The 12,764-nt window shown below is 41.5% G+C and overlaps 1 protein-coding gene across 3 annotated transcripts in view; it reads left to right on the top strand.

The window, feature by feature from the left end:
• Positions 1-12,764, top strand: part of TTC39B (tetratricopeptide repeat domain 39B) — a 159,740-nt gene that overhangs the window by 97,677 nt on the left and 49,299 nt on the right. For all 3 annotated transcript variants that reach the window (XM_070375919.1, XM_070375920.1, XM_070375918.1), the window contains 4 exons: positions 1,732-1,863; positions 3,049-3,125; positions 9,207-9,274; positions 12,414-12,478. In XM_070375919.1, the coding sequence (XP_070232020.1) occupies positions 1,732-1,863; positions 3,049-3,125; positions 9,207-9,274; positions 12,414-12,478 (342 nt within the window). The remainder of the gene's footprint in view (positions 1-1,731; positions 1,864-3,048; positions 3,126-9,206; positions 9,275-12,413; positions 12,479-12,764) is intronic.

The following is a 12,764-nucleotide window of genomic DNA, read 5'->3' as shown; positions in this document are numbered from 1 at the left end:
TCTCTCTCTGCCAGTCGTTCTCTCCTTATTTCCCCTCTCTTATTCTTCCTGCCTGTCTCCTGTGTTTTTTATTCAAAAAGTCTTTCTTCCTCTTCCACTGACATGCAGCTGGTCATAATATCGAATGAAATAAACAACATGATCTTATATTTAGTCTAGTTTTATATCCTCTGATCTTTCTGAATGTTTCACTGTTAAACATGTTTTTTTTTTTCCCCCACTCAAATACTTTTTTTTCCTCTTGGAAAAGCTTTTGCTTTGAAATGTGAGAATTACACAGCATTATAAATCAACTATGCATGTGTGCTGCGTGCTGAGCCCCTTCAGTCGTGTCCAACTCTTTGCAACCCCATGGACTGTAACTACCAGGCTCCTCTGTCCGTGGGATTTCCCAGGCAAGAATACTGGAGTAGATTGCCATTTCCTCCTCCAGGGGATCTTCCCGACCCAGGGATGGAACCAAGTCTTCTGTGGCTCCCGCATTGCATGTGGATTCTTTACCCCTGAGCCACTGGGGAAGCCCCTGTAAATCAACTATACTTCAATACAGAATTTTTTTTTAAAAAAAGGTGACGTTTAAAAACTACAATTACTGATTTACATTGGGTTGCTCTTATTCCTTGCATGTTGTTTGTTTTCTTTTTTGAATCAGCAGTGCCCTCACTGTTTGGGACTAACTGCAGATTCTGAAAGGATGTTTAGACTCTTTCTGGTGGAGAAGGAATAACGTGGATTGTATTTGTTTTGCAGAGCAGCAGGCTGTTGTATATTGTATTTGAATTAAAAACAAAACCACACATTATTATTGTAAATCTTATAATTAACTAATGAACATAGCTTGAGAAGTTTTGAGGAAAGAGATAGTGAGGTTTTCACAGCCTGAGAGTCTGGGTTGTGCCATCCGTTCAGACTAAATGTCCTTAAGAATTTAAGCAGTTCTTACTGATAATATGAATCATCAAGAACTTTAATCAGGATTCCTAGATAATGAGGTGAGATTTGGTAAGAAGTCTACCGTGAAGTTTTGTCTGGGCCCTTTGTGGCTGACCTGACTGATTGCCCAAATCTTGCTTCCTCATGGCCTCTGCCTGGGAGAAGGGAGGGGATGGTTTTAAACAAGCCTTATCTTTCATAATTTCTGTGTCACAAAATATATTTTCAATGGCTTTTATTTTACACTTATTTCAGAGCTAAGGACTGCTTCTGTACAAGTGGGAAAAATTAGGATTGCTTAGAAGCATTTTCTAAGAAATGAGTCGGCAGGCTGCCCCCTTGTGCTCAAACAGGGAAAAGCATACGTCACTTTCTGCTTCAACCTGGCAAGTTTCCTGCTTCCTGCCTTCACTTTCACTGTTCACTTTCATGCATTGGAGAAGGAAATGGCAACCCACTCCAGTGTTCTTGCCTGGAGAATCCCAGGGACGGGGGAGCCTGGTGGGCTGCCGTCTATGGGGTCGCACAGAGTCGGACACGACTGAAGCGACTTAGCACCAGCAGCAGCAGCAGCAGCAGCAGCAGCCTGGACTTGAACTGGAAAGTCCCCAGTGCTTGAGCTTTTTTGGGCGTGTCTTTCGTAGTCCACGTTATTTCAGTAATTGTGGTGGAGGAGTAAAAGTCGTTACTGTGAAAGTGATGCCTTGGATGAACTAGAATTTCTTGTGGTTATTGTCAGATGAAACCTGAATTCTTTTCAGTTGAATTGAAATGCAGTCATTTCCATGTTCTTCCCAGGGCCAAGGAGAGCATGTACCATGCCTTGGGCTACAGTACCATCGTGGTGTTGCAGGCTGTCATGACCTTCGAGCAACAGGACATCCAAAACGGCATTTCTGCCATGAAGGACGCCTTACAAACCTGCCAGAAGTATGAGCTGAGTAATTAAATACTTGAGATACACCTAAAAACCTTTCTGTCTGTGTGACAAAATGGATGTACTTTGCTTCACTGAGAGCTCTGTTGGAAGTTGGCCATGGTTATGGAAAAGGACTTAGAGCATCAAAGCTTCCTGGCCTCCCGTACTTTTATGAGAGATTAAAAATATTTCCCCTAAGGAATTATCCTATGATGCTGGTGTGGCTGAGCACATGGCATCCTTACCGTACTGTTTCCTTTTTGGTATTTGAGCTACGGAAAAGTACTGAGAATTTCAGTGGGTTTAGCAGCAAGCATCTCTTGGGGTCCCCCTGGTGGACAGAATAGGTACTACATGTTGGCCTGGTACTCCAGGCCAACCAAGGAGCATTTTTTATGTGGGAAATGCTGTAAATGCAGAAGTGGGTCTTTTATTTGCCTAAATGGCCATATTTGAACAATTTTGCTTGGTGGAAATGACATGGAGTTTCAGTTTTGTGTGTATATGAAGCCTCTAGTAGAAGCCGTTAATTAGCATTGGTGAATTTTAACAGTGAAATTATGCCCTCTTGTAATTATGTCTCTAGCCCCTCAAATGAAGAGAGTTTCCAAACACTGCACTCTAACTCCATTTTTAACCAGTGGTGAAGTGACCCTTAACCACAAAAACACTGATTTTAGCCATAGAGATCAGAGAAGGGGCATGACAGAGTTAGTATTGACTGTTGGTTTGGTTTAATCACTAAGTCGTGTCCGACTCTTACGACCCCATGGACTGTACCCTGGCCAGGCTCCTCTGTGCATGGGGTTCTCCAGGCAAGAATACTGGAGTGGGTTGCCATTTCCTTCTCCAGGCATCTTCCTGACCCAGGGATTAAACCTGGGCCTCCTGCACTGCAGGCAGTTCACCAGCTGAGCTCCCAGGAAGCTCCCAGTACTGACTGTTATATGTAGGTTTGTCCACACACATAAACATGTTCAGTGAGCTTGGATTAAATGCCCACAGGGTGCCAGTGCTTGGAACTGGGTGTGCAGGTTTCAAAATGGTGATCTCTGCCCTGCAGACTTTAGGGTTTAGAATTCTGTTTCTGGTGACCCTTTGTTGTGATTACAGCTGAAATGGATATGAAATGAAAATGTGCTTGATTTATTACTTTTTTCTTTCTACTTCTCATCTCTTCTACGTATTCTGTGCAGATACAGGAAGAAATGCACAGTTGTAGAGTCTTTCTCAAGTCTTCTTTCAAGAGGATCTTTGGAACAGCTGACTGAAGGTAAGGGGCATTTAAAGATTGGGTATTTTCCTTTCTTTGAAAAATTAAAGCATGGTTATGCTCATAAAATTCAACATTGAAGTGAATAAGATAAGTAAATGGAATGTCTTTTCCTCCTCCCCATCATTACTCACCCTCCAGAAGTAACCGCTGTTAGCAGTTGGTTTTCATGCCTTGCACACTCTTCTCTGTACATATGCAAATATATGCAGAACATAGACATAGGATTTTTATAGTAATTCATTATTATTCATTTTTTGCAAGTGTAGAAACATGTGATACATGTGCTACAGTGTGATTTTTTGGCATTGACTTTTTCCAGGTCAACACATATAAATTGTACTTCATTCTACTTAATAGCCATGTAGCATTCATTAGGACAAATACCATAAATTAGTTTTTCTGTATCGAAGGACAGTTATATTGGTTTTTTTCGCTGTTAAAAATAATGCTGTCCGAAAATTCTTGTACCTATAACTTCATGCATTTTTGCTAGTATTTCATAGGATAGTTTGCTAAAAGTGGAGTTACTGGGTCTGAGGGTTTGAAAATAGAAAACATTTATAGATCTCACCAATTTTTCTCTGAAGAATTAGGTCAGTTTATAGTCGTCTCATCCATGTGTGAGAGTTTCCGTTTTTCTATAAGCTATTCATTTTTTTCTCAAGGTCAGTAATTTTGATACCTTTAAAATAATGATGATGTTTTACAGTATAGAAACTGTTTGGTTTGTAAACATTTAGGACTACTAGAATTCAGGAATGTCCTAAATGTTCACATTTCGGACTATTAGAATCCAACATATCTTCAGCATGTTGATCAGATGGCTGGGAGAAATTGACTCCTTTTGCTGTTTCCTTGATGTTCCCACAGAGATTAGGGCAGAAGTTCCATGATGAGTCCTGTCATATTAGCATTATGCTCTAGTCAGAATGGTTTATAAGAAAGGAGCATTGCAGTACTCCTGTAGCAGAGAAAACGTCCTTCAAATGTGGCCAGTGTCTAACAGAGCCTCTGTCATCTAAGGAGCGCTTGTGCCTGTGTTATCACTGTCAGACTAGTTCTCTGGAGGAGGTAACACGAAATTGTCAAAGAAGCCAGTTAAGGCAAGAGCAATTCTGGATAATGCGGTCCATCGTTCCTAGTGGTCGAGTCTGTGCTAGACATATTTTTTAGTGTGTTTCATTGTAAAGTTTTCTTTGCTTTGTTAGAAGATTATTATCAACTTGCTGTGGACTTTGGAAAACGTGGGCTTATTATGTGTGTGTGTGTGTGTGTGCACGCTCAGTCATCTCCAACTCTTTGTGACCCTGTGGACTGTAGTCTGCCAGGCTCCTCTGTCCTTGGGATTCTCCAGGCAAGATTACTGGAGTTAGTTGCCATTTCCTCCTCCAGGGTATCTTCTTGACCTAGGGATCGAACCCATGTCTCCTGTGTCTCCTGCATTGGCAGGGGGATTCTTTACTGCTGAGCCACCGGGGAGGCCCACCCTGTGTAACCTCCTTTTTATAGACTAGAAACTGAGGATCAGGGGGATTAGACAAATGGTCCAAGGTTACCCGCCTAGCAGAGCCGTGTTCAGACCTCACCTGCCTTTCTCTAAGCCACAGTTGTTTCCCCTGTTCCCCGCAACTTCTGCAGGTGGGTAGAAACATGTGGTGAAGGAAATGCTAAATTATTTCTGTGTTAGACATCTTAAAAATAGGTGGTACTGTGTTCTTATCTCTTTATTCTGTCTTTGGGCATGGCATGGGAAGTATTAAAAAGTAAACAGTAATAAGATACCACTACACAGTGTCCAGGAGATGGTGAGGGACAGGGAGACCTGGCCTGCTGCAGTCCATGGGGTCGTAAAGAGTCAGACACGACTGAGTGACTCAACAACAACAACGCAGTGTCCAAAATCCAGAACACAGAGACCAGCAAGTGTCCATGAGGATGTGGAGGGACAGGAACACTCATTCGTGGCTGGTCAGAGTGCAAAATGGTGCAGCCACTTTGCAAGATAGTATGACAGTTTCTTATAAAACTAACAGCTGAAAACTTGTGTTGACACAAAAATCTGCAAAGAAATATTTATGGCAGCTTTATTCAGCATTGCCAAAACTTGACCTTCACTAGGTGAATGGATGAAGTATGGTACATCCAGACAGAAAAATATTATTCAGTGCTACAAAGAAATGAGCTATCAAGCCATGAAAAGATTCGGGGGAACCTTAAATGCATATTCCTAAGGGAAAGACACCCATCTGAAAAAGGCTACCTACTGTATGATTCTAAGTATATAAGATTCTTGGAAAGGTTGAACTGTGGAGACAGTAAAAAGATCAGTCATTGTCAGGGGATGGGGTGGAGGGATGATTAGGTGGAATACAGAGAGAGATTTTTAGGGCAGTGAAATCATGATGGTTAAATACATGTCATTATACGTTTGTCCAGACCCATAGAATGTATCCCAGCAAGGGTGGGTCCTAGTGAGCACTATGGCAGAATTATGATATGTTAGTGGAGGTGCACCAGTTGTAACAAACGTGCCCTTGGGAGAGCATGTTGATCATAGGTGAGTTTGTGCGTGTTGGGGGAAGCCAGGGAGCAAGGGATATATGGGAAATCTCTCTACCGTTCCCTCAATTTTCCTGTGAACCTAAAACTGCTCAAAAAAATAAGATCCTAATTTAAAAGTTATGAAAATACATCAGCCTGTGACTTTATTCTGAAATAAGGTTTATTTAGACTTCCATGTCTGAAAGCATGCTTAGCTAACACTTCACTGCATAATGAAGATATTCCCTTCAGTGAACTAACGAATTTATAATTAAGAGATGTGCTGGTAGGTACCTACTTGTAAATGCCAAATGCCTAATTTTGAAAGCTAAGGGCTGCCCAATATAAATCAATCCGAGTGAAGAGATAAGACTTTTATAAATTAAGTTGCATTTATTCCTAATGAATTTGGCTGTCGCTGCAATCCAAACAGACTTTGTGTTCAAGGGAGCATGTCAAAACATCGTAGATTTACTGTGCAATTTGTTTTCCCTATAGGTAATTTCCATTTCTATCCTTGAGTGGCTCGTGGTTTGTAGGAGTAAGGATATTTAATTAAACTTTTTGTGGATTGAAGATAGGGCACACCCATTCTTCTCATGGCTGGCATATTAAATGGCTTTCAAATTGTCTTTAAAAACACATGTTTGTATACAGTTCTTAGAATGTAAGAGGGATTTAATTCAAAGAGTCATTATACATAGAAAATACAGTTCAAACTTTCTTGCCTTTTATCTCTGCCTTCCTGTTATGTCCTTTATGCTTCTCTTTGATTTGTCCATCTTAAGCTTAACTCTGATCCATCTACCCCTCTGCTCAGATCTCTGCAAGGTCTCACCATTGATGCCAGAATGTTGGCTCCCTGTCCACCAACGCCAAATAGAAATACAGAGACAGAATTCGGAGGAAAAAAAATAAAGAGGAGCTTTATTCTTAGCCAGTCAAAGGGGAAACACGGTAGGCTAGTGCCTTAAGAACCGTGCCCCATTTCCTCAGAAATAAGGAGAGGTTTTATATCCTAAGGAAAGTTTTGCATTGTTTTTTTTTTTTTTTTTTTGCAAAATTTCAAAATGGCCACAGATGGCATCAGGTAACTCAGTAACTGGAGTTGGTCTTTTCAGAAGTTATAAGCCTGTGACCTCCTTTCTGAAAGGAAGAATGCTACAGGGGGTGTGTGCAGGGGAAGAATGCCAGGTGCAGAGTAGAATTCATAATACATATGGAGTCAGAGAGTAATTAGCTTTATTTAGCTTTGTAAAAGGACCAGTCTGGCCACAAGTGTTTGTTAGTAGTAGCTTCTAGACAGTAACCAAAACTGCTTAACTCATTCGGGCCTGTTTATGTTTTTCCCCCGCCTGTTCATTGTTTCCTTGTTTTCCTTGTTTATCAGAAAAGTCTCGTTTTTATTTAAGAAAGGTCTCATTTCTGTTTTTGCTGCAATACCATTGCCTGCTGAATGAAGCCCAGACGCGGATATTCAACGTCATCCATCATTTAGCCCCGACTTCCTTTCCGAGGTCATCCATCACTTAGCCCCGACTTCCTTTCAGAGGTCATCCATCATTTAGCCCCGACTTCCTTTCCAGGTTCACAGCCCACGCCTCCCTGTGCGCACCCTGTACTTCAGCCGGAGGCGCGCCATCGGCCAAGCCACGCAGGGCTCTGCGCGCCGCCTCTCTACCGAGAGGTTCTCGCCCAGCGGCAACTTCACCACCTCAACACATGCCCCAAGCCAGCCATCTGGGTTACTAAGCAGGCTTCCAAAGGGAATAGTTACCGAAAGTTCCTACTTTGTTACAAGTTTCCCTGGGAAAGGATGTTCAAATGACTCTGTAAAAGTTACCTGTTTTTCTCCCACTGAACCCACTGAGAAAATCCAGGGGGCACCCTTTAAAGTGAGGCGTTCTGAAGGATGGAGACCCTGGCTGTTAATGCTGCCAGAACGTGCGCTGTCCGCAGCTCCTCGAATTTGGCCTGTTGTGGGTTTGGCTCCCTCTCACACGTGCTGTTGAAAGATCTTCATTGCGTTGTTGCTTCTTTGTCAATCAGCCTTTGGAACATGAGCATGGCAGGAAGGTGAACCAGTTTGTGAGAACAAAGTGTGTGTGTGTGTGTGTGTGTGTGTGTGTGTGTGTGTGTGTGTGTGTGTGTGTGTTGAGGGGAGGTGTCCTGTGTGTTTAAGTGAAAGAAGGAAGGCACTAGGTCTTATCCAGTTAGATCCAACACCATTTCATCAACATGGAAATATCCCGTTTTTCAGTTACTTGCATCACTTAAAAATGTGCTACTTTTTGAAGTTTTGTCAAAAAGCATGACATGGGCCAAGGGGAGTAATCTTAGTGGAAGTAGCTGATGCATATTGAGGGCTTACTCTGCACAGTGACTACAGGCAGCACTTGAATTCTTTAGCTTTGAAATAGAGATGTCATTAGCTGGACTTGAAGAATGAGGAGCCCAGCAGAGGGAGGAAGGGTAGCTTGCTTAAGGTTCTGTAGCTAGTATGTGGCAGGGCCTTTGCTAAAATCCAGGCTGTTAATTACCCCAACCCCAAAGCTCATTTACGTAAATAACACACTAGTTTGTATCCTATGGATAAAACAGTAAATTGCTGATTTTGTTTATACAAAAAAAAAAAAGCAAAGATTCCTCCCTCCCCAGTCTCCACAGGTATCATGAACTATTTAGGAAGATAGGCCACACGTCTGTGTGTCCAGGGGATATAGACATAGTTTTATGTAGCCCTCTTGTGAGTGCCTTGTTCCTGCACTAGATACCTCAGTGATCCAAGTAGCCTCCAACTGAGACTTCTGTGGTGGCCCAGTGGTTAAGACTCCATGCTTCCAGTGCAGCGGGTGTGGGTACGATCCTTGGTCGGCAAACTAAGACCCTACGTGTAGCACAGCTGAAAACAGACACACGTACCCACATGCACACACGCACAAAGCAAATACCCGCAAACTGTGCTAGTGCTAACTTTTTTACATCAAGTCTTCCCTGAATGAGGACTCATGAGTTGGACATGCAAGCTGGTTCTTTTTCCTAGAATCCTCAGGAATTACTGCTTTCTCTTCAAGTTGGTAGTGTGCCTAACCATTGTCGTGACCATCATGCCTTCATAATATTTTTGATGTTAGAATTAGTATATTCAGGTTAATTTTTCAATCCATCCCAGTGGTAGACTTGAAGTTTCCCATTAAGTTAAAAAAAACAAGTGGTTTTCTTTTTTCCCAAAAAGTGCTTTTCCATTTTGGTTTCCTCCTGTGAGCTGAGTTTGGATCTCTGACACCAAGGGCCTGACTCTTGGGAGTTATATGTGAATCCATCCAAAGATGACTTCCCCAAAGCATTTCACACATTCTGGAAAAATCTTGCTGAGGCCTTGAGAGCTGAGGTCATCATTCCACTTCTATGCAATCACGAAGCAACCTAGGTTTTTATGTCTCCTCTGGGCTGATTTATCTGTCTTTTCTAAATATCTCAGAGCAATTACTGTGGGTGTGGGATTTTCCTTAATACACTTTTATTTGTTTTTAATAGAGGAAATGCATGCTGAAATCTGTTATGCCGAGTGCCTCCTACAGAAAGCAGCCCTCACGTTTGTGCAGGTAACGAACATTTGGCTTAGCATCAGTGTCACCCGGGGAGCCTGCTAAGTATGACAAAGAAAAAGATGCGGCTCATTCTGTGTCTTCAGTTCTTTCCACTTAGAGTTATAATGAAAGCTGTTTGTTATTGCTCGTAAACTTTGGCTGAAAGAAGACTCTTGGGGATCTTTTTTTCCTACTCAAATGCACCTAAAAGACGCTGTTTTGAAATTCAGTCTGTTGGGAACCACTGCCTTTTAAAGAAGCTGTTTTGCACCTACCACACCTCATCTCAGGATGCTTCTCTGTGTGAGAATTGTGAGGTTACGCCTCTGCGAGCTTGCTAATGGTGGAGGGCTGCACACAGGGGTGACTGGCTTCAGCATCTTTGGCTGTTCCCTTCTTGCGCCAGATGCTTCAGCAAAGCTCAGTTATGCATGTAGACCTCAGATTTTATTTCCCTGCTATTTGTATTCTCATCCCCTTTTATTTCTTCTTTTGGAAGAGCAGTTGAAAGAAGTCACTAAACAAAACAATGACTGTTTTTCTCAGGGGCATTTAAATTTCACCTCTAGGATTTCTTATCACCAGTAACTGGCCTGTCATTGTAGCTTCCAGTTCTTCTAAAAAAAAAATACGAATTTTAACAGGTGGCCACACAGGTGGCAGTGATGGATACAGTGGGGTAGAAGTGGGGTGGAGATGGTAAGGGGGCAGAAATTCAACTGTAAGATGGAGAAAGTCTTCCTTGATTTCAATGCTTTACATCGAACTGAGAGTGCTTTTCTCTTTTTCTGGAGGTTGACTGACGTGATAGGTTGGAGTCTGGTTAAGGAAAATTAAATCAATCTGGTCTATGACCCTGTTTCCTAAAACTCTACATATTATCATGCCTGAAGCAGTCTCACTGCCTTAGTATACATAAGGCTAGTCACAGAGGCCCTCAGTTTTTTTGTGTGTGTGTTTTTTTAATGCGTTTTTCAAATGGGAATTTGACAGTAAAATCTTTGATTCAAAGGGTTTTTAAAAAAATGTTTAGGGGCTTGTAACTCAACATCTGGGGATACCCATGGCTCTTCCCTCTTCCTCATGCCTCCATATCCAGTCAGGCTCATGATTATGCTGTTTTACCTTTTGAAGGTTAATCAGCCCTAGCTCTTCTTCTTTATTCTGACCATAATTGTTCTAGTGAGGGGCTCATCAGCGCCTCCCCAGACTTCATGGCAACCTGGGGACCCTTGGTCTGTAGTTTCCCTTCCCTCCAGCTCACTCTCCCTTGTGCAATTGTACACCCACTCCAAGGGGAGCATCTCGCCTGCTCATGTCTCGGCTTCAGCGTTTAGTAGCCCTCATTGACGATGGCAGTGGTTCTGTGTCAGAATATCACAAATGGGGAAGGCTTTTTAAAACTCAACTGGCATCTCTCCCAGTTCCCTACTCCCTTCTTACCGACATCCTCGCCTGCTGGTGGCGTACTTGAGTGGGAAAGTACAAGTAGCTTTCTTACTCCTTGGTCATTCCCTTCTTTGAAATAGATTTCTGTAGCAGTGCTGTGTTATATAAGCACAGATGCCCAAGCCAAGCACACCGTGATCTTTAATGCTTCCTTGCCTTTCCCCTGAAAGGTTTTTTTCTTTTTGCTTGCAAAGTTCATATCTGCCTTCTTTTCCTTCATCTGGTTATTTCCTAATCTTTTTTTTTTTTTTTTTAACGCTGCAAGCACTGATGCTTCCAGGAAGCTTTTTGGACCTCTTCACATCCCAGGCCACCTTCGTGCTGTTGTGGCAACCTGTGCATGTTTCCGTCCGTGTGTGCATGTCTCCATCCCTTAGCATATTGTGTTTGCTTTTGTCTCGTTTTGCAATTAGGTGCCTGCTGTAAAATAGGCATTCCGCAAATGTTTGGGGAATTAAATATTCTTATTTGAAGCAGATTTTATTCCAATTTAAGAAATTCTTTCCTGGACACTATTGGAACTTGTGTAACTGTAAGCTACCTTCAAATCAGAAAATGGGCATTTAAATTGCATAGTGAATTTTATATTTATTGATTCTTTTAATAATTTAAGTATTAAGTATTTAAGTGATGAAATTAACAAACTAAAGTCAGTTTTTCTCTGGCTTCGGAAGGATGCTCAAGTGCACAGGAAATAAATACCAGAGCATGTTTCTGTTATTAATGGGTTAGAAAAGCATTCTCCATTAGCACCATCTATTAGAGTAGCATTTTTAAAGCAGTTATTTTATATACTTTATTAAGAGACTCTTAGAATCCTAGAATGCTCACCCTAAAAAGGTCACTCATTTAGACCAATTGCCTCAGTTGCATGGTTGATGACCATCAGGCAAGGAGAACAAACAAAATTCCCAAGCAAAATTTCATGCTAGTGATAACAAATTTAGAATCCAGATCAGTTATTTTTGGTCTGGAAATGTATACAAATGAAATTCACAATTCTAAGTAGATGGCCTGCTAAAGTACCCCCTAATGAAGAACCATAATCCTGTTACTTGGAGTATGACAGCCAGGAAAATCCTTGGAGCAGCCATTTTGAACTCCATTGAACCTAAAAGAAAATTGCTCAGTAGTTGATGTTTATCAAAGTAGGTTTGGACTAACTCTGCTGCTGCTAAGTTGCTTCAGTCGTGTCCGACTCTGTGTGACCCCATAGACCGCAGCCCACCAGGCTCCCCCATCCCTGGGATTCTCCAGGCAAGAACACTGGGGTGGGTTGCCATTTCCTTCTCCAGTGCATGAAAGTGAAAAGTGAAAGTGAAGTCACTGAGTTGTGTCCAACTCTCAGAGACCCCAGGGACTGCAGCCTACCAGGCTCCTCCATCCATGGGATTTTCCAGGCAAGAGTACTGGAGTGGGGTGCCATTGGACTAACTCTATGGCCCCTAATTGGTGAGGATTACTTTCTTTGTTACATCCTTAAAGTTCCGCAAGGATTTACAAATTGTTTCCTTTTTTTGTCCTCTAAGTTGGAAGAAAGATGACAAAAAAGGCATTTCATATGTAAAGCAAGAAGAATATTTTAATTTAAAATCATGTCCTCAAAGGATACAGTGTTTTGTTCTAATCATGCAGCTACACAGCTGTGGGACAGTCTAAGAATCATTTGCTAAATGATCTAATTATGTAATTGAATTGTTTTCAGGATGAAAATATGATCAACTTCATCAAAGGTGGACTCAAAATTAGAACAAGTTACCAAATATATAAGTAAGTTAAAAATTAAGACTGATGAAAAATCTTATGACAAGGTTTGTACCTTTATGACCACCTTCTTGTGGTTTTTAAATAATTCTTGTATTATATACCACTATGTACTTTAAAGTTTTTTAATAAGTGTGACTAGATTTTTAAAATTTAGTGTTGGTAAAAATGCACTTGAATTTTGACTGCGTGTGTATTCAATGCTAAAAGACAACAGAATAGACAACAGAATAAATGGAGTTTTAGGAGAAAAATAGCTGGAAAGTACTTACGTAATTTCTGATTAGATAAT

Source organism: Bos mutus, chromosome 8 (genome assembly GCF_027580195.1).
Source record: "Bos mutus isolate GX-2022 chromosome 8, NWIPB_WYAK_1.1, whole genome shotgun sequence".
Lineage (NCBI taxonomy): Eukaryota > Metazoa > Chordata > Mammalia > Artiodactyla > Bovidae > Bos > Bos mutus.
Note: the sequence above shows the minus strand (reverse complement) of the source record. Positions and strands in the feature narration are given on the sequence as shown.